The following is a 20,860-nucleotide window of genomic DNA, read 5'->3' as shown; positions in this document are numbered from 1 at the left end:
CTTGGACTTTATTTGTTTGTCTGTTTGTGTGTTTCATGGTTGTTTTACATTCAGAGGGCCACTCAACAAGCCCCTGTGGGTTGCTTTGGCTTCTCCTGCACATTTCTTTCTGAAGTTATTGTTTATTTATTTCCTAACTATTATGTAGGCCTAGTCTACTACTTGTATTGTGTTTGTAGTTTTTCATATTTGCAATGAACATGTAGTTTCTTTAAACTTTATGATTAAGGAAATACATTGTTTGAGATTGTCATGGATATTTATGACATACTGTATTAATTTAGCGTGCCCATCAAGTCACAGGGCTCAATAAAAAAATTTAAAATAAAGTCACGGGGCTCATTGAACCTAGCATTAGCATTGTCTGCTAGCCATGGCCGTCAAGCCTACATATTTACAGCTGTCGAGGTGTCCTCACAGATAAAATCAAATTACATTTTATCATTGCCAGACAAAATAAATGTTCTCTGGAGTAGAAACTAATAGAGAAACACTTTTAGAGCAGCTATGGAATTTATTGGTGTCAAAGAGGAAGGAAAAATATCAGCATGAATGTTAGTCAGAGAGGGAATAATGCAGAAGTTACTGGAGAAAAAAACTTAAAGAGACACATTTACACATCATATTAACGGCAGTCAGGCTTGTTCAGAGCTCATTTCACATCATGGCAGAGCTCAGTTTCAATGTGGATCATGGTTATCTGGAGGGTCTAGTACGAGGAATGAAGGCCGGGATTCTGACTTCCACGGACTATCACAATCTGGCTCAGTGTGACACTCTTGAGGGTAAAAAAATCAATCTTGCATTTTTTTTTGTCATTTTGGGTTACAGTTTACAGCCTTGAAAAAAGTGAGAATGTGTGTGGGTGCCTGAAAAATAGCTGCAGTCGGGTGCTGACAGGGGTCACCTTATCTACTATCTCCTTCATCTGGATCCAATTTAGAGAGGAGCACGAGACATTTCAAAGAATTTTTACATTTCAACTTTTTCAACAGTCTTTCTTTCTGTCTTCTACAGTATCTAAAGTATAAGGATGTGGCTGAGAAAAAAACTTTGTGATGCACATTAAACCCGAGTTATGTAAATATGTCTCAAGGATTTTTTTCTTTCTCAGACATGAAGCTGCATCTGCAGAGTACAGACTATGGTAAGCTGCTGTCCTCATCCGAAGAGGACTTGACTGTGTCTTTTGTGGACAGCAAGCTCCGGGAGAACCTCGTGACTGAATTCAGCTGCCTTCGCTCCAACGCCCTCCCTCCTCTATCCACCTTCCTCGACTATATCACGTACGACATGACTCAGAGTTTTGCTCTTCCTGTTGTCTATTTTTTTGTAGGAAATTAGGCTACACAAAAAAACAACTCATTTTGACTATTCAACTGTATGTGCTCCCTGTTCCGAGGTTTCTAAAGATAAAGACACATCTGTTGAGAAATATGTCCTTTATAATTTAATTTAAATATTAAATGTTATGCAGACAAAGGACTATAATTGGAAATACATTATCTTGGTTCTATGTGTTGCCATAGATATAACTACATGATCGACAATGTAGTCCTGCTGATCACGGGGGCCCTCAAACAGAGAGACGTGGAAGAACTCCTTCCAAGGTGTCACCCACTGGGAGCTTTTGACCAAATGGCAGCAGTCGGCATTGCCCGAACCCCGACTGAGCTCTACTCCGCCATCCTTGTGGACACACCACTGGGTAAATTAATCAATTAATCTGGTCAGAGATGATTAACTCAAAATCAACACATAACAGTTAAGAACAACACAACTTTACAAACAGTATATCACATAAAAACAACATGTTACAAAACTCCATTACATTCTCATTAAAGGTTTAAATCAGTGGTCACATGATTGGTGTACTTTAAGCCATGATTTAAGTTTAGTTTTAAAACATTGAAGCTTGTGGAGTCTCTAAAATGGATTTGGGTTCCACTTCTCTGTGGCTCTCACTGAAAATATTGATCGTCCGAAGCAGTTTTCTTAAATTTTACATTTTCTTAAAATAACAACAAATGAAGGTAGTTAATGGTACTATTTCAATTTGGCATACATTTATGAAAAAAAAAACTTCATGAGAGTCAAATCACAGCATGTTGACTTGTTATTGGCTGTAGTTTCCATAGTCCGCCGTTTCTGAAAATAAATACGTCAAATCTCTGACTGCAGAAAGTATTCCACTGGTTTTGTGTACAAAAAGAGGGGGGCATTTATGCACTTCTCTCAGGGACATGGTAAACACAACTCCATTTTAAGGAACCATTGGTGACTACTTTGACAGTTAGCTAGTGATACTGTATCTAAGTTAACTAGCTAAACACTAAACATGCTAGCAAGCCAAGTTAGCACTCAGGCCTACTCTGCATTCTTTATTATTTCTACTACATTATTGCATTTTGTTCTTAGGGGAAAAAACAACTTCAGTAATTGGTAACAGAAGATGTTAAAGCGCTCAACAAGCTATTAAATTTGCTAAAGGGCCTGTTAGTAATACAGCTAAGGATAGCTATGCTAGCTTGTTTAATTTGTTTGTGTCAATATTAAACAGAATAATGATCAAACTTGGTGTTTTTGTGTCATAGCTCAGTTTTTCCAGGATGCTGTGTCTGAGATCAACCTGGATGAAATGGAAGTTGAGATCCTCAGAAGCAAACTGTACAAGGTGACTGCAGGGTGATAATGTGTTCTGATGCCTGTCAGAGATAAAACTGTACAAGTCAAAATCAATTCTTAACTCATGTTTAACAAAAGTGTACTGAAAGTTTAAGTTACTCTTTCAGGTGAACAAAAACTTCATGTTTATTTTTTAAACTTTTGTTTCAAGGCATATTTGGAGTCTTTTCACACTTTTTGCAAGAACATCGGAGGAGCCACTAAAGACACAATGTGTCCCATTTTGGAGGTACTGTGATGATTTTAAATACATTGGGTTAGATTTGCTTGTCGTTTGGGTTTTAAGACTTGATGAAAATAATTTGTGTGTGTTTATACCGCAGTTTGAGGCGGACAGGCGAGCCTTCATCATCACAGTAAACTCCTTTGGAACAGATCTGAGCAGTGCGGACAGAAGTGCATTGTATCCATCCTGTGGCAAGCTTTACCCTGAGGGGCTTCACCTTCTGGCCAAGGCAGAGGACCATGAGCAGGTCAAGGCTGTGGCTGACTGCTACCCAGTGAGTCATATTGATCCCGAAGGACTCCTCAATGAGTGCTGCTGCATCCCTCAATCAGACGTTAACTTTAACATTAACATCTCTTCAGGATCATAAAATTATTTTTGAAGACCGAGAGCCAGGATCAGATTTTAAGACCCTGGAGGATCGTTTCTTTGAGCAGGAGGTAATATAACTTTAAAATGTTTCAGTAAAAATGAACTTTTAATATCTCAAGATGACTTTCAAATTTTTTTAAATAGTAAAAAATAGCTTAACCACAAAACACATTTTACACTCTTGCTTTCACTGTTCGAGAATCTGTGATATTTGAAGTCTGTGATCTTTTTGGCTCTAACATATCTGCAGGGATGAAAGAGAAAAATTATATATTTTATGTACAGTTTATGTCCGTGTATTTAAGTCTCTTCCTCTATCATCATTTATCCTTTCTCAGGTGAAGCTGAACACGCTTGCTTTCATGCAGCAGTTCCACTTTGGAGTATTTTACTCCTACATCAAACTGAAGGAGCAGGAGAGCCGCAACATCGTCTGGATCTCTGAGTGTGTCACACAGAGGCAGAAGTCCAAGATACACAACTACATCCCCATCTTCCAGGGAACAAAGTAACTGAGCAATAAATATTTGACAAATTGTTTAATAATAAATCAATACAAGCACTGAATGTAAACAAACATGGTTCGTTTCATGATCGAAGTTAACTTGTGAGAATTAGTCACTGTGTTTTCACGAAGGGCAATCACAAAAATATTCAGTGTTTGTACTACAGACCACAGAAAACAAAAACGAGGCCACATGGTTACTTATGAACTGCTCTCTGTAGTTATTTGTTCACATTCTCATTATTGGCACAGTATCAATATTATAGGTGTAATTATGTGTAACAATACAAAATTGAATACAAAATAAAGAATAATGCATAGCACAAACAGTGGTATAAAAGTTTAAATTTTGATCTAGCAGCTAAAAGAGGTCATAGATTTCTGTTTTTGCTTCACAGCAGCTTGTCCCTTCTTCATACTTTCACTGAAAAAGGAAGAAAGAGAAGAAGGTACAATCTGATTATTGCACTGATACAGTCAAAACATCTGCCAGTATAGAACCAGAGAACAAACTTAGTGAAACTTACAGCACTGCACAGGCACCTCCAGAGGTATGTAGTTCTGCTGACAGAGGTGAACAAAAGCAGATGCTAGTCTGCAGGGGGCTCTGGAGGAGCTCATCTCACAAACAGACAAGAACTGAGTGGGACTCACCTGATGACACAAACACAGACACACACTGTTGTTAACATGAAGCTCACACAAACACTATCATACTTACAGCCTTGGATGCTAGAGCGAGAACACATCTATTTTGTCAAGCGGGTATCAAGTTCTCAGTTTAATTTCCTCTGTGTGATGTCCTCGATTTCATGCCCACGTCACACAGCATCATTTCGCTTTCCACCGAGCTTATTAGGATTTCTCGACGTTTTATGTTAGCTGAAAAATATGCACTTTTATTTTCAAGGATTTCTTTTTTGCCAGAACTAAAAAGTTACATGACCATATTTCTTCATAGACCAGTTTTAACAATCTGGTCCAAATGTACATCTTCCGAAGACCAAGTTTGTTTTACCACATGTGATTTTCTTGTCCAAATATGATTAACTTCACAAGATAATGATGACATCTGGAGTTAATGATTGTGCTTTCATCCAAGCTCATACTGGGTAAGAAGGCAAGAGTGTTTTTTCTGTACTCACCACCCTGAAACAGGAGCTCAGAGGGGAGTCAGGAGAAGAGAACAGGAAATCACAGCTCACATGGCTGATGGCTGCTTCTGGAGAGTGCTCATTTACACCTGATGGTTTAATACAGTCTGGTTTCATCTGCAGACACAAAAAGATGATCAAACTGCAGCTGGGAGCTGGATGCTTTAATATTTATAAAACTTATTCAAATGGCAGCAGTTTACACTTGACATCAAAGGGAGGCTCAGATGCTGTAATCATGATATTTAGCTGAATTTCTGGTTTGTAAATTGTTTAAAAGTAGGAAAAAATGTGTTAATTCAATAATTTTCAATTCATCAGCAACTAAAAAACAAACAATAAGAAATGAAAGCTAGGACATATTTCAAGAGTTTTTTCTGAAACACAACTGGGACTGACTCTAGGTCACACCGGCTAACTTTAGCATTCAATGAATGAAACTGTTAGTTGGCAAATATAACTGTTAGCTAAGACCACTGGTAGCTTCCAGATATCACGGTAAGCTAGTAATTTATCAAATAAAAATATGCTTAATATGCTTTGTCTAAAATTGGCTAATGAGTTATCAAAAAGGTCATATTAATTAAATGGACATATTGCAGTGATTCACCAGATTTGAACTATTAATTGTCTTTTTAGTTTTTTATCAATCTGGAATTGGTGAAATTACAACGAGTTGTTGGATTTCCTGTATGTACATGATAGGCAAATACAAATGATACAGTTGTATAAAACTAAACCAGATTTCATTGCTGATATCACACAGTCCTTTCACATCCTGATACAGACCTGCCACAGTACGAATCGATTCAATATCTCAGAGGTCTACGGTTGATTACAGTTGATATCATGCGCCCATTTAATACTCTCAGATTTATATAAATGAACAACTAAATTATTATTCAACAATTTTATTATTGAACTCTATAAAAAAGGGATTACAGCTTGTAATTAGCTAGTTAGCTTAATCTGGTTCTCTTCTGAGACTAATGTCATTTTTTACACTCTCCCTGATTCACATAAACTATTTAAACTAAACTCTTCCAGACATTTGAATGAAAAACGACCTAATCTAAATATGAAAGAAACAATATCAATATATTTATAGGCATAATTAATATCTGGATACAGATTGATGTTTTCTGTTTGTATTGGGGATATTGAATCATTGATGATGAACTGATATATCAGTATTTTAGGACCTTAGACACAATAATACAGGAATAACTTGTCCCACCTGCCAACTGTGGAAAAACCTGCCCATGTTCTCAGCTTGAGATCCATCAGGCAAAGGGAAATCATTTCCTGCTTCATTGTCATTAGTTCCCAACAGACCAGTGGACGAGCCTGTGCAAACAAGAACAGAGTTTTGTGCTGGACTGATTTTCTTAAGAATTACAAATGAGCTCTAAAAATATCTGTCCAACTTTGAATGATGTTTTGCTGAATTATTTGTTTCCTTACCGTGCAGCCATCCATCAAGAGTGAAGCTGCACACCTGAAACAGCAGGTCACATGACACTGACACTCCATGCTGATTGGAAACCTGAACAGCGGTCGACCCTCTCCTGACAGTCACTCCATTGTCACTGCGAAAAGTGTGCGTTACAGCGCTGTTGCAGTTGGCCTTCACCTAAGACACAAAAAAATGATATCTTTCACTGACATGCTTATAAAAAGTAATGTTGTTTCTGAACAGACTGCTTGAAGTCACCAGTTTAATTCTTGTTTTTGGATTGGCTAATGTTACTCCAATCCACACAAACCTGTCCGTTTCGCTGAATGTTGATGGTGTTGTTATCTATTCCAATTAGTAGGAAGGTGTTTGAGTGAGAACCAAGCATTAGCGTGAATGAGGACTCAGCGCTGACATCCTGAGCGAGGAGCAGAGGACAGGAGCGCGGGAGTTCGTACAGGTGACCATCGAATGTCACCACAAACTGATCAGCCACCAACAGAGCTTGATCTGAAAGACAGAAACACAATGACAATGTGGCTTTCTTCATGACTGTTACGTCCTTCTTAAAGCTGAAAAACTTCAGCCTAGTCTTACATATGAATGGGCTGTCCATGATCTTCCTTTTCAGCCGATAGAGTTCGGCTACTGGTCGGATGGAGGCGAGGGTCTGCAGGGGCCTTAGGAGCCACTCTTCCAGGAGGATCTCCACCAGACCAGTCTGGGCCACCCTGGGCCAGCGCAGCGATGGCAGTGGCACTGATATGATCACTGAACACTCGCTGGAGACAGAGATAGATCAGTTCAAAATATCTTAATGGAATCATTTCCAAGCATCTGTTTTGGTCTGTTTGGCAGAGCATTTCAATTACAATACTTCAAAGTAAGTTAGGATCTGATTCAATTCGAAATAAAGTTATTTTAAGACAGTTGAAAGAAAATAATAACCACCACCGCCAAAAACAGTCCTAACTAAATTTGTCAAAGTTTTCACAGTTTGCCTACATTTGACCTTGTTTTTGGGTGTGGTGGGCACACGAAGATTTTATTGACAAAATGCCCATTCTTTGATCTCTTTAAGCATTTTATGAAAGGAAAATCTTAGTGAGCTTTTCTTCATGTACTCCTCAGACATGTCCGGTACCTCGGGGAGAATTTGTAGACAGATCCAAGACGTTTCCTGACTCCAGACAGAGCCATCGCCAACCTGGTCTCCACCCAGTGGTAGGTTTGCTGTCCTCCCTAACTCAAACAGAGCAAGAACCATTCGTAATTCATTAATGAGTGTGTTTATATGCACATTCATGTCATCATTTGTGTCTTATGCTTGCATTCTAATGTGTGTATGCACAATCATGCACAGACTGCAAATATCTACAGAAAGCTTTATGTGAGAAAACATCACCACATCCAGGGCGGCGCTGAGCGTGGTGACACAGGCCTGAGCAAGTGGCCTAAGCTGAGGGTTTTCCATCAGAGCAGGTAGGAGCTCCACCAGCCCATCAGTCCACAAAGAAACAGCCTCTCTCCACAGCGCCTCCAGCCTCTGCCCCTTCACATCTTGATACACACCTGCCAGAGTGGCTAAAGGCCCTGAGGACGGAGCAGAAGACGACGTCAGGCTTTATGTTTTAAGACGTCTCCCATGAGGGCAACATGTCACTTTTAAGATACCAGAAACAGAACAGCAAGGAGTGCGGATGTCAGAGTGAGCACACAACAGATATCAGATTGATAGGATTGTGATAATAGAAACGGATTGTGTAAAAACAGAGATATAACCAAAGATTAGTGAGGGGAAGATGTTTTTCTTGGATCAGTTAATGATGTAAAAAGGAGAATTTGTTTTGTTGAAGTTTGAAATTAAATTAGTGCCTATGAGGAAAGGCAGAGGCTGACTTTAATGTCTTATCAAAGAACAAGGAGGCACTTTTGTAACTACAGTCACAAATTTCCAAATATGTAATTGTAGCTCAACGAAGCTACCATTTTGCCATTTTAATTTTGCAAAATGTTTAAATCAACCAATACATCTGATAATGACAATATATGTCTTCATTAGCATAATGATATTTCCAAATGTCTGTGCCATTTTCTTAATTGGCTGAAACGTAACCAAAAATATGCCAATAATAGAATTTGTAATTTCATTTTGATTCTTTCTTTGTAAAAAACCTAATTGGAAATCTCTCAAACATGATGTTTTCAATGTGTTACTCTGATGTAGTTTTTGTCTCCCCGATATCTCCACCCATTGACTCCACCCCCAGCCTAGAACAAAACTTCTGCGCAGGACCGCCATTTTTTGTCTTACTACAATGTAGTGATGTCTACCAGGAAAACTCAGGGGGGGCTCATTGCATTTAAAGAGACACACACACCAAAACGGAGCGTTCTGAGAGAGCTGGTTTATACAGGGTCACAAACCTCCTCTGGTGCTTGAGTCATGTTATATTTTGACCAAAGCACAGCACAGATGTTTCATTTAGACCACAGGGGACTGTTTGAAAAGGTTGAAAAGGGGTATAATATGTCCTCTTTAAAAAAATGTACCCAACAGAAATGCATGTGTCTATTGCATAAGAAGTCATGGTTTGAATTCACATCTGAATATTGTTCACAGCACACATTTCAGTTTAAGATGCTCGTAGAACTCCCCAAAGAGACTGGGGGGTAAAAATGGCAACTGAACATAACAACAATTAAAAAGTAATGCTGGAATTAAACTTTCAGGACGCGGTCACACTGGTCATCTGTACCGTGCTGTACCCAAGCACGATTGCCCCCCCCGCAGTGACAATTCCCCGCTGGCCGGCACGGCGGCGTGCTTGTGCTCGTGCATGAAGTGTACCGTGCCTGAGCACGATACGGAGCGGTCACACTGGTCAAACGAACTGGACTTTAGCGTTGAAGTGTGCTTGGGCACGGTACGGATGGCCAGTGTGACCGCGCCCTTAGGCTCAAGGTTAAGCTTAACATAGTCATCTATAGGCTTTGGGCAGAATTTTTTAAGAAATTAAATTGAGATGTTTTGAGAGTGCTATCTCGCAGTGACAAAAAATGCACAACTCCCTTAAAGATGTTTGTCTGTTTGTCTGCGCTGGTGGTGCAGTGGTTAGTGTGCGCGCCCCGTGTATGGAGGCTGTCGTCTCAGGCGGGCGGCCCAGGTTCACATCCCACCTGTGGCTTCCTTCCTGCATGTCATTCCCCACTCTATCTCTCCCTGATTTCCGACTCTATCCACTGTCCTATCTCTCCATTAAAGGCATAAAAAGCCCAAAAATAAATCTTTAAAAAAAAAAAAAGAAAAGATGTTTGTCTGTTTTGCTATTCACAGCTGTGAGCTGACACGCCCGGACTCACTCCTCAGTTCCTGTTGTCCCAGCAGAGATGCGTGCTGCAGCAGGCTGAGAAATCGAGGCAGGCTGTCGGTGACAATGCGCCACAGGAGGCTTCTCTGCCACAAAAAAAGGTCTTGTTTGTGATCCAGCAGAGCCTTTGCTTGCTGGGATAGAAGAAGGGGGACCAGGGTCAGGTCCTGGAGCAGCTCACTGTCTCTGGACTGAAGATTAGGAGAAGTCATCATGTTAGAAAAGGAACATTTTCATCGTTGGTGCAGACAGTGTCCTGAGGTAGTTTGTGTGTTGTGGTTACCTGCTGTCTGAACTCAAGAAGGAGATGTTGCATCATCTTGATTCTTTCCAAAAGCTTCTTCCGTATCTGAGAGCTCAGATATTGAATCCTTGCCTGTTTTGATAACAACAAATATTACTTAAGGTGTCATTGCAATGTTATATAAATGTGAGTTCTTGTTTGGGGATACCTCTACAGCAGTCAGACTTTCCAAACAGCCATCTGCTCTTAGCATCAGCTTCTGATTGGCTGATCCTACAGACACACGGCCAAGAGTTTGAGGTTTACTGCTGCCATATTTTTCCTTCACATCCAGCATCAAACTGTGATTCTTTCCAACACATGCTGTGACAGTGACATCTTCGCTCAGTCCCGGACCTGGACAAGAACGGATCAAACTCTTAATAATATTATCTTTTTGAAAAGTTTGCATGAGCTTCAGAGATTTTCTTTTTTTTTACCATTCATATATCCTGCTGTGGTCCTCAGACATCGCCCCTCTACACTCCCGCTCAGCCAGATCTTCTCCCTGCGGTCAAGTCTGGCCTGCAACTGAAGTCCAGACCCCCCAGGCCAGGTCAGGGCACTGCTCCCAACCTCCACACTCCAATTACCAATTCTGGACTGTGAAATTCACACACACACACACACACACACACACACATGTTTGTACTTGTATATTCAGGGGAAAAAAACCATGTTCGTGGTTTTAAGGGGGTTATTTGCTGGTTTATCTCTTGGCTGGGCGCTGTGACTTCTCAGAGACTTTTCATCACCATGAGGATGCTCGGCAATCCACACACACACACCTGAAACCATTTCAAACAACAATTCTCAGTTGACCTTCTTACCGCCAATCTTGAACATGGCCAGGCTATCTTCTTCCCTCTGTTTCTAATCTTTATGCTATGCTAACTCTCTGCGGCTTCATATTTTACAGACAAACAAGCCTCTCATCTCCCCCCCCCCCCTAAAATCAGCTAATAAGTATATTACCCAAAATGTGAAACTTTTCTTTAAAACTATCACAACTACATGAAATCCCATATCATTGTCTTTACCTCATCCAAACTTCAACTTTTAAAGACGCTGACTTAAAAAAATGTCCTCACTCTTCATGTTGAGACTTAAATTGTCCTCAGAAAGAAAAGGTCACACAGCACACACAGAGCCCTGAGAGTGCTTTATAATCCGATTCTAACAATGATGTATAAAAAAACAGTCCTCCAATGCAATAAAGCTAATGCAGCCAATAACTTAAATGTGACATGATGTGCCCTTTAAACTTAAGTCACAATTCTTAACAGAAACACACAACTGTAAGTCAATCAGTAGAGGGGTTTTAAAACTTCTCTACCTCAGAGATAAGAGACATGTTGGAGCCCTGAGGTGTGGACGAGTTTGTCAGGGCGAAGGTGATGCTGCACTGGCGGGGCCGTCCTGTTACCGACAGATGAGACTGAGTGTAAAACAGCTCCTCTCCTGAGTTCACTCTGTGCGATCCTGACCATGACAGAGTCTGAGACGAACAGAGAGAAGAAAAAAAAAACAGCTAATGAATGAGCACAGAGACATGCAGTTGTTGTGAAGGTAACACAGAAACAACTGTATGGTGTGAAACTGATTCTTACAAATCAATTCTAAGTAATAAGACACTTTCCTACTGCAGATATTTATCACAGGGCCAACAGGAAAGAAGTGTAACGCAGAGCAACCAAAAATGGACAGATCATAACTTATTTATGTCAATGAATCCGTTTTGGGGTGTTTTCACACATGCATGTCCCTGAACACAACAGATCAGGTTTCACCCCAACATTTCCTGGACTTCTGGCCCCAAGTGAAATTTCTATGTGAAGTCGGAATGAGATAATGTCGGAACACAGCAGGTGATATTCAGGAAAATTCCCTGCAATCAAGTGTGAGGGGCAGATGACGGTTATATCCTGCGACTGGTGAGCCACTGATGCGATCTCTGTGCATGTAATGTAAATGATTCATACTCTTTTCTTCTCACCAGTTTGTTCTTTTCTACCTGTATGTTGATACTGTTAATACCGCAAATTACACATAACACTGATAATAAGGCAAAGTCATTTTAGTGTCACTCTGTTGCTTCATCAGTCATCTTGGATTTCTGCAGCCTCTTTTTTTTTTCGTCACGTCTTATGCCCGAGACCGCCCCCACATTCCTGTCTGATAGGGAAAACTAGACGCTGTGAGGGATATGTGTGAATAAGACAGTCAGGGGCAGGATATGTGTAAACATCTCCCTGAGAGAGAAAGTATTACAGATGTGTGGACTCACTGGCTGAGGGGGACAGAGGCCCAGCAGCACTGTGTGCTCCAAACGATCTTTCAGGTTGGTCTGGATCCTGGCCAGGAGTGTGTGTGAAGGACAGGGTGCAGGAGACACTTTTTCTAGACCCAGGTTAACCTGAAGGCTGTGCGTACCCTGTGGGCCCCTCTAGAAACAACACACACATATTACAATAATGAATAAAAACAACACCAGCCATCTGCAAACACGTGAGGAGAGAGTGAGTCATTACCTGGTACTTCATTCCCTGCTTGATGCTCCTGTTGTCCCATCTTAACTCTGCATTTTGTAAATGTGATTTCCCTTCCTGAGCCACCGACACACAGCCTTTAACCAGGGACACCGCCATCTACACACACAAACAGATACACATATGATGTAACTGGATTCTCTATTTTACACAGTTAGTCATGTGAACAGTTTGAACATATTCCACCAACCTGTCGTGTTGAGAACTGAGCACATGCCTGCCCCCTGCTGGAGTTGTTCTGCCACTGTTTGTTCAGGTTGAGGGAGATGTTGATGGGGGCCGTGCTGTCCCAGGACAGGTGGGTCTGCATGCACAATGATTGTTTTTTTATAAACATACAATACAATTCTGCACAAAATTCTCTTGCTGAATATACAAAAATGTTAGAAATATGATATGTCAATCAATGAAGTCGTTTTTTTCTCGCTTTCCTTGGAAACTACTTTGCATATTCAAGTATGTAGAATTATCATAGATTTTAAATAAGAAGTGTAAGTAGCCATGGTAAGAGGGATTATAGTGCATTCTTTTTGACAACCAGCAGGGGGCAACTTCATTGTTGCAATGACAAAAACAATTATATGAGGGGAAATGATCGTACTTCTCAGGTGATTTATACCTCAGTAAACTTTTACCTAATGAGTCTATTTGCTCCATCGCAAGTTTCAAGTTTTCCTTTTGGCATGATGTTACTTTTTCAAACTGAAGTCCTTATTAAAGTGAAGAAGACAATAAAGCTGTGGGCGCTTTATGGCGATTCCACAAATTTGCGAATTTATGGCCTCAATAAAACAGGAGAGTTCATAAAGTGAAACACATTTTCTTAATCTATGGCGTTATATAATTTGTATTTTAGTTTAAAGCTACTGTTGTAGTTTGAAAGATTGAAGCATAACAGAAACACACAATCTGGACAGCAACAGGCACTCTGAATTTAGCCAAGTCATAAGATCATGTATTAGTAATTTGAGTGTTTATTGCATGGCCTTGCGGAACAGTCGTTACATTTCACTGCACATCTGTATGAGCATGTGACAAATAAATATCTTGAATCTTGAATCTTGATACACAAGACACACCCTTTCCTGTTAAGAGACCAGCTGTCTGTCCAAGAAACTTCTAGGAAATGGTCTATATATAGCACACATGTTGATTTCCCATAAAAGGATGATTGGGATGTTATAAAAGAACTGCTCTGAGAGAAATAAACAGATCCCCAATTCACAAGCCATAGTCTCTGTCTGATTGTTCGAGAGCATTTACTCTTCTACACTACTTCTTGGATTTTTTGTGCAATTTTGGATTTTTTCTTGGCGCCCCCTGTAGACAAAATGTGTTATCTCTTTCCTAATTATGTTGAAGAGGTGATTGTTTTTGTTTTTTTGACAAAAAAAGATCACATCTTGGTTTCCATTTGAGGTCTGCGGTCAGCACACTGTTAAACAACAACTATACAGAAATCTCATTCCTGATAGTTTTGTTTGCTTTTGTAGGTCATAGACGCATCAGTATTAAGTTCAGTCTTTTACACATCCAGCTAATAAATGCCTCACATAAGCTTGAAGTACACACAATGATGTATAGTGTCCATTACAGCAGATATTGGAATAATATAATAATGGAAATAATACTGTTATAAATGTTTGAGTGAATGAGCTTCACAAAGTGTGTCAAATTAATGACATAAATAGTTTGATGTCACTATGCGTTAGGCAATAATGTTTTTTGAACGTTAAAATCTCTGCATATTGAGTGTCAGCCTACTGCGTGGCTGCTGCGTTGTTCTCTCTGTGAATGATGTGTCAGACTGTGAAGGCTCATCCGGCTCAGTGTGGAGGAGAACGGCTGATTCAGCTCCAGTTTGGTCTCATTCATCTCCTCTGAGCGACTCCACAAGCTCACAGCTCTGACCTTCAGATGACAAAACAACAGTGTGAGCACTCTAAAGAAAGCAGAAATCCAAAACATAACTATATAACTCCTAACTATAGAACAAAATGACTTATCTCAGAATGTTTAGTAAAGCACCAGATTCATGCTCAAACCAACGCTGTATTTATTATTTTCTGATTGTTTGACGTGTATGTGACATAGTGCTATGTGTTTTACTATATGAATGAATGAATTTTATTTTATTGTTGTGTCATGCATGCATTAGCATGCCCAGCCCACAAGGGCTTACAATAAACACACAAACAGACCAAAAACCAAAAATAGATGCCAAACAATACTAACAATATAAACCATCCTGGTGTTTCCTCCAGGCTTTAGTGACAAAAGAGGCCAACTTATAAACATTGAAAGTAAACAAACATTCCATCCTGACATCATCATTACTCCAGAACACTTGAGGGTCTCGAGCAAACATTTCATCAAAAAGAGGTACTCTCAGTTCCTCATAAAAGGGACAATACAAAAGAAAATGAGATTCACTCTCCACTTCTCCTAAATCACAAAGTTCACAAATTCTCTGTTCCTCTGGGATATTTTTAAATCTGCCAACTTCAAGTGCCAAGGGAAGGATTCCTGTCCTTAATTGATCAACCAAAGATCTTTGATTTCTTGGTAAGTTTAATCATGTCGCATTTCCTCCTTATTATACCAGGAATCTAACCCATGTCACCCTGAGCAGCCAAAGAGGGAACAAATCTATGAATGTCCAGAAAACAATGAATAGCTCTGTTTTGTACTGCATCTGAAATTCTTCTTTCTTTAAATCCCCATACCCCAGCAGCATAATTCAAAATGGGAGAAACACATGCATCATACAGTTGAGAGTAAGTAGAATAACCAAGGTCTTTACATATTTTTTATTTGTTAACAACAGTCCCCAAAGCTCTGCTAGCTGAACTAGCAAGGAGTTCAATTCCATTTTCATAATTCATATATTCATCAAGTGGAAATCCCAAATATTTATACACAGATACATTTTCTAATGGCATATCCCAAAAAGTAAAGCTTTTTTCACTTCTTGGGACACCCTTTTTTCTAAAATGAATAATTTGTGTATCTGTGTAAGTGCATTTCCCTATTTGCAGGGTCATATAGATGTAGGTAACTGTTTTTATCTGCACACTCGTTGCATTATGTTGTTAGCAATATCCTGGGAGTATAGTTACACAATGAACTATTATGCTTTGAACTGTTTTTGATTCCTACTCTCTGACCTGCTCCAGTTTTCCATGCCTGGTCCAGCCCAGTAAAACACTGTCCAGTCTGCCCTGTAAGGACCGCTCCAGTGTCACCTCCAAACTGGTCAAACGGGGAGCACAGCTGATCTGAACTAAAGGACAAAAGAGTAGCATCAGCAATCTTTCCTCTGCAAAAGTCAAATGTTAAAACTGTTGGATATGATGGAAAGAGGCAATTATGCTCCCTGCAGGGGTTGGTAAGGAGCTGGTCTACAGTGGTTTACCCTTCAGTGTCTCATTCCCCAGCTCCAGAGCAGGAGGGGCAGAGTAGAGACCGGATAGGCTGAACTCCTGGTTTCCCCACACAGCTCCATGTTGGACCTGGTAGCGCCATGCTCTGGCCTCATACACCGTCCTGACAGCGACAGACCTGGGGAGCGGCTTCAACTGGAGAACAGAGGCTATCACTGAACCATTCAAGACGAAGATACATCTCTGAGTATATGTCAATAAAGAAAGGGTGAGTTTTTAGCTAAGAAATACCTGTGGGTACGTGTGTTTGAGCTCTATATTCTGTCTGTATCCGCTCTCTATGGCTGCCAGTTCCCCTAGAGCCCACAGCCTCCTCCTGCCTGATAAAACCTCCACCAAAGCGGCCACATTGGACTCTGACTGGTTCAGCTGCAGAGAGAGAGAGAGAGAGAGAGAGAGAGAGAGAGAGAGAGAGGTCAGATGGCAGCATGGGTCTGAAATCATATCTTACTAAAAAGTATTCTTTTAATGCTAGTTCAAATTGTAACAGAATGACGTAACTCTAGAACACATCTGAAAAATAGATGTTACATATTTACATCTATATGAAAACCCTGGGAATGGAGGGAGGAGCCTTAGTTACTTCTATAATATCAACGATAAATGAAAGCCACTGTAAAAATGATGCATATACTCTACAGATGTAATAATAACTGAGTTACAAAATACAACAACTGAGGGATCAACAAGCAGTGCAAAAGAAACCATGGATCTTTTCATCAACATACTTTGTCAGCATTTATTCATCGAAATTGACGTCATGCCTGCAGAAAACATTTTCTCATGACATTTTTTGTCAGGTCCGGGGTCAAATGCCTTTGAAAAATGTTGAAGAACCCACCTGAGAGCGGACATTGAGCTGAGACGGCAGGTAAACCAACATCATGGGAAGAGTCTGGACCATCTTCATCATCAGCTCCTTGCTGGACAAAAGAACGTCTGTCACTTACAGGATGGGTGTGTGTGTGGGTGTGTGTGTGTGTGTGTGTGTGTGTGTGTGTGTGTGATTTGAGGAGATCAGACTTGGATCAGAGATCAGACCTAACCCTGTATGCTGTATGTATATGTTTTTACAGTACCTATGAGGAACATGGTGTCCCTGGATGATGAGTGCAAGGGAGGAGCTGCGTTCAGGGTTGACAGCGATGGAGCACCTCAGCTGGGACTCAGTCAGTCTGCCCCAGGCCTCCACCTGCATCCACAGACACAGAGACAGTTAGCACAGGGGACAAAAGACGCAGAAATGTTTGGCATGTTCCATTCTCACCTGTAAGGTGGGTCTAGTCTCTCCCTGCATGGTGTGTCTCAGTGTGACTCTGGCCTCCTTGGACCCTACATGAGCCCCCCAGCCTCCTACATCCCCTACAGCTAGGACTCTCCAGTTGTTCCTGTGAATGTCAAGTGAGGCGCTCCGCAGAGGACCTGAAGAGAGGACCATAGCACACTATGGTTAAAGTCATGATACTTGGCAGAAAATTACGTTATTTCAACAGTGTCAGACAAAGACTGTCCTAATAGATCTATGTAACACCCAGATACAAAATGATTCTATTTTTTAACTTAATAAATTGCTGAAGAGCTCATAGTGTTACATTATTTTAAACTTTGGAGTTTTTAAACATCAACGGTATAAATCAACTCACGATTGTACTTTACTGTTGTTTCTTTAAAAGTTGATTTATTTCAACATCTTTTTGTATCCAGTTCTCAGTCTCTGTTATCGTACCAAATATATTGTGTCTATCACGTTTGTCATTTCTTCAGAAGCAGCCTCAGAAAGTGTTTATGTTATGTACACACAATCATCTAGATCAGCCTTTAATATTCAGTATGTACTTATTCCTCATTTAGAAGCTTTATATTTGTCATTATACAATAAAGGCTTTCTATTCTATTTATAGATTCTTCTTTTTTTTCTTCAAAATATCTCAGACAAGTTCTATAAAAAGAGCCCAGCTTTTTGTTCATGAGCTTTGTGAAAGTGTATAAAGGCTCTCGTTTGCTGGTCAACCTTTTTTGTCTTAACTCTTTCATTTATTCAGCGTATGCAGCTGTTTTACTTTCAATGTACGGTTGGTTCCTCCTCCAGGTCCAATTTGTTTTCATCCCACCTGTAAAATGTTTCTCTACATTGTGATTTTCTTGACCTTCTTTTTGTTTTGACAAAGAGAGACGAACTGAATACTTAAAACAACACCATGTACCCATCAGGTGTTATGAATGGTTCAAAGGAGCGAGAAGCAGAGTGCTTTCTGGAATTTAAAATGGTTGAGTTTGCGGTGAAACCTGCTGGTCAGTCTTTGAAATTGCACAGAATGTAAGCATTACTGGCAACACCAATTTTAAAGAACAAAAGAAGGATCATGTAAAATAAAATATAAATGAAGAGTTGCATGCACTCTTAAAGCCTGCAAATTAACAGAAAAATTGGATGTCACAAAAGGATCCTGTTCCTTCAAAATGTTCTTAAAAAAAGGGTGCAACAATGTTTTAAAATCCCCAACCTCAGGATATAGTAAAAGAGGTTTCCATATAACGCCCAGCTTTAAATACAATGACCTTTGAACTGTGCAGTCAGAGTAGTTTCCAGCCTGTGTTGTGTTTCTGTGTGATTAGAGGATGGAGGAGAGTAGGAGAGCAGCACAACCAGACGTCCATCAGACACACTGACATTCAAACCAGAGACGAGCAGCTTGTGGCCGTCCACAGAGAGCTGAGCCCGGGAACGAAGCTGAGCTGGGACTCCCTGGATAAAACAAAGGCCCTGAGAGAAGAAAATTAAACAAGGTGATGGTTTTTTATTGCATACCGTTTCAAAATACAAAATAATGTCAAACATATGATGAAAATACAGTGTCACCTCTATATTAAGTGGAAGTCCTCTGTCCTGTAGCCACGACCAGCTGTGCCACATGTTGCCTCTTATCTCTTTGGTCAATGGGAGACTTTTCATCGTCAGTCTCATTCCTGCCTGCCGACCTCCAAGCTGAGAGTGTAAGGTGAAGGCCTTCCCTTCAGCAGAACCGAACTCTACCTGCACACATGGTCACTGTGAGACTTAAGATCTGAGAGAACTTACACACATTATGTCAATACTTTATTGGTTTAATCCATGCAACTCTCTTACCTGGATGCTGTTGTTTGCAGGGACTCCCATTTTCTTCAGATAGTTCACTGTGTGCATAAAATGACTCTTCACACTGATTGTCTCAGACGTTTTAAGCACTGTCATCTCTTGGGTTACCTGTAAAACATTCAGAGTGTTGCCTGTATTAGCAGAACATTAAAACTACATACAATTACTGAGAGCCCTCCTACATCTGGATCCTACTGTAAGAGCAGAGCAGCACACAGATTATTTGAACGACATGGTGACTTTAACACCCTCTTTCTCTTAAGAGAGAGTTTGTTTTATATCTTTACACTGCTGGCTTGTCTTCTTTCCTTGCTGCTGTTTTCTGATTGCCCTGCACCTGCATGATGTGTGTCATGTGTATAACAACCCTCCTTTAAGACCGTCACATTAAAACAAGTCACATTAAAACAAGATAAAAGGTTTCATGGAGGGCGAATGCTGCGTCCTACCTTTTGATTCCCTGCACTGCTGTGTAACAAATAATAATGGGAGCCATTGTCATGACTCCCAGAGTTCATTGTCACTGTCGCACTAACGGGGAGTCCCAGCCTCTTCAGCAGGGGCACAGAGTGGTTCAGATTCAGCAAAGCTTCATTTTTATCCTAAAAAAAAGAAAAATAATATTTTTATAATGATTAATCACATCTATCTATATCGAGGCTCACTCTGTGTAAAATGTATTAACATGTGTATTGTATTCCCACACCTCAGTTTTCTTGAGAGAAGCAGATGCCTGTAACTCTTTGTCATCTATCACCATGGAGACCTGAGATTCAGCACCAGTTGGGGAGACAACCAACAACCCGGAGGATCGCACCCTGTCAGGACTACCCAACGCCTACAAACAGCATCACAAAGCAACATAGTAAAGCAATGATTCATTTGATAGCTGAGAAGTAACTATCAGCTGTGTGTTTTCTCCACCTTAATCACTGAGCAGTTGTTGTGATACACCAGCGACCCCTGCAGGCCAGCTTGTGACATCACACCTCCTCTGACTCCTAAAGAACACTCGTCCATCTGAATGAAGGCTTCACCGTCGTAACGGTTTTCTTTATTCCTGCAGCTGACTCTCACTCGGCTGAGCTGAGGTACATTCCTAAGAGATGGATGGTTGTGACTGAGCTCGCCCTCCACACTCAGGTCTGGCCAGGCGTTTGCATTCAGCCTCAGGAAACCCCTTTTGCCCTCCATATGGGTGTCCACGAAGACAGTCCAGATCCCCTGAGGGTCCTGCCACACTGAGCCATTCAGATTAGCCTATTAGAGATAGGACCGTGGAGAGAGTCAGAAATCAAGGAGAGAGAGAGAGAGGGGGGAATGACATGTGGTAAAGGAGCCACAGGTAAGATTTGAAACCCTGCCACTCGCTTGGAGGACTACAGCCTCCGTATATTGGGCGTGCCCACCAACCACTAGGCTACCGGCACCCCTGAAAGTAAAACTTTTGAACACCAAGGCATTGTAGGAGTCATTTTTTAAAACACTAAAAAAATCAAAAAAGATTTAGTTCTAACCCCTTTTGGAAAAATTGTTATTTGTAGAATGTTGTGTTGTTGCTTCACTTGTGGGATGAGGGAGGTTTAGGTTTAGGTGTTTATGTGGTTCAGGGAATGATTATTAATGATCGATTTAAAAACACATTTTGATTGATTGGTTTCTAAAACAGGGAAACACATG

At 40.5% G+C, this 20,860-nt stretch overlaps 2 protein-coding genes across 3 annotated transcripts in view; one reads left to right on the top strand and one right to left on the bottom strand.

Moving 5' to 3' along the window:
- The first annotated feature begins 632 nt into the window (after window positions 1-632).
- Window positions 633-3,927, top strand: LOC132978823 (V-type proton ATPase subunit d 1-like). 2 transcript variants are annotated; one of them, XM_061044143.1, is made up of 8 exons: window positions 636-785; window positions 1,115-1,286; window positions 1,530-1,708; window positions 2,595-2,674; window positions 2,837-2,914; window positions 3,009-3,185; window positions 3,274-3,351; window positions 3,622-3,927. In XM_061044143.1, the coding sequence occupies exons 1-8, from the start codon at window positions 665-667 to the stop codon at window positions 3,793-3,795; spliced, it is 1,059 nt and encodes a 352-aa protein (XP_060900126.1). In that variant the 5' UTR covers window positions 636-664; the 3' UTR covers window positions 3,796-3,927. The 2 variants fall into 2 exon arrangements, with proteins under 2 accessions (XP_060900127.1, XP_060900126.1); XM_061044144.1 differs by lacking the exon at window positions 3,274-3,351 and having other exon boundaries at window positions 633-785.
- Window positions 3,804-20,860, bottom strand: part of LOC132978521 (uncharacterized) — a 28,490-nt gene continuing 11,433 nt past the window's right edge. The window contains exons 19-48 of the mRNA XM_061043725.1: window positions 20,105-20,440; window positions 19,887-20,018; window positions 19,630-19,782; window positions 19,172-19,288; window positions 18,905-19,078; window positions 18,604-18,808; window positions 17,312-17,466; window positions 17,124-17,236; window positions 16,886-16,967; window positions 16,276-16,413; window positions 16,017-16,179; window positions 15,769-15,884; window positions 14,366-14,512; window positions 12,792-12,905; window positions 12,584-12,700; window positions 12,340-12,498; window positions 11,389-11,550; window positions 10,493-10,655; window positions 10,222-10,409; window positions 10,053-10,145; window positions 9,762-9,960; window positions 7,804-7,991; window positions 7,543-7,640; window positions 6,996-7,180; window positions 6,709-6,908; window positions 6,407-6,575; window positions 6,180-6,289; window positions 4,934-5,059; window positions 4,316-4,442; window positions 3,804-4,212 (exon numbers count right to left, since the gene is read on the bottom strand). Coding sequence (XP_060899708.1) covers window positions 4,202-4,212; window positions 4,316-4,442; window positions 4,934-5,059; window positions 6,180-6,289; window positions 6,407-6,575; window positions 6,709-6,908; window positions 6,996-7,180; window positions 7,543-7,640; window positions 7,804-7,991; window positions 9,762-9,960; window positions 10,053-10,145; window positions 10,222-10,409; window positions 10,493-10,655; window positions 11,389-11,550; window positions 12,340-12,498; window positions 12,584-12,700; window positions 12,792-12,905; window positions 14,366-14,512; window positions 15,769-15,884; window positions 16,017-16,179; window positions 16,276-16,413; window positions 16,886-16,967; window positions 17,124-17,236; window positions 17,312-17,466; window positions 18,604-18,808; window positions 18,905-19,078; window positions 19,172-19,288; window positions 19,630-19,782; window positions 19,887-20,018; window positions 20,105-20,440 — 4,440 coding nt within the window. The 3' untranslated portion in view covers window positions 3,804-4,201. The remainder of the gene's footprint in view (window positions 4,213-4,315; window positions 4,443-4,933; window positions 5,060-6,179; window positions 6,290-6,406; window positions 6,576-6,708; window positions 6,909-6,995; window positions 7,181-7,542; window positions 7,641-7,803; window positions 7,992-9,761; window positions 9,961-10,052; window positions 10,146-10,221; window positions 10,410-10,492; window positions 10,656-11,388; window positions 11,551-12,339; window positions 12,499-12,583; window positions 12,701-12,791; window positions 12,906-14,365; window positions 14,513-15,768; window positions 15,885-16,016; window positions 16,180-16,275; window positions 16,414-16,885; window positions 16,968-17,123; window positions 17,237-17,311; window positions 17,467-18,603; window positions 18,809-18,904; window positions 19,079-19,171; window positions 19,289-19,629; window positions 19,783-19,886; window positions 20,019-20,104; window positions 20,441-20,860) is intronic.

This window comes from Labrus mixtus, chromosome 8 (genome assembly GCF_963584025.1).
Source record: "Labrus mixtus chromosome 8, fLabMix1.1, whole genome shotgun sequence".
Classification (NCBI taxonomy): Eukaryota; Metazoa; Chordata; class Actinopteri; order Labriformes; family Labridae; genus Labrus; species Labrus mixtus.
The sequence above is the reverse complement of the archived record's forward strand: the minus strand, read 5'-3'. Positions and strand labels throughout refer to the sequence as shown.

Coding starts and splice junctions, on each gene's coding strand:
- LOC132978823 (XM_061044143.1), top strand. CDS start 665: ATGGCAGAGCTCAGTTTCAATGTGGATCATGGTTATCTGGAGGGTCTA. Junction 1,709..2,594: donor CCTTGTGGACACACCACTGG/GTAAATTAATCA, acceptor TTTGTGTCATAG/CTCAGTTTTTCCAGGATGCT. Junction 2,675..2,836: donor TCAGAAGCAAACTGTACAAG/GTGACTGCAGGG, acceptor TTTTGTTTCAAG/GCATATTTGGAGTCTTTTCA.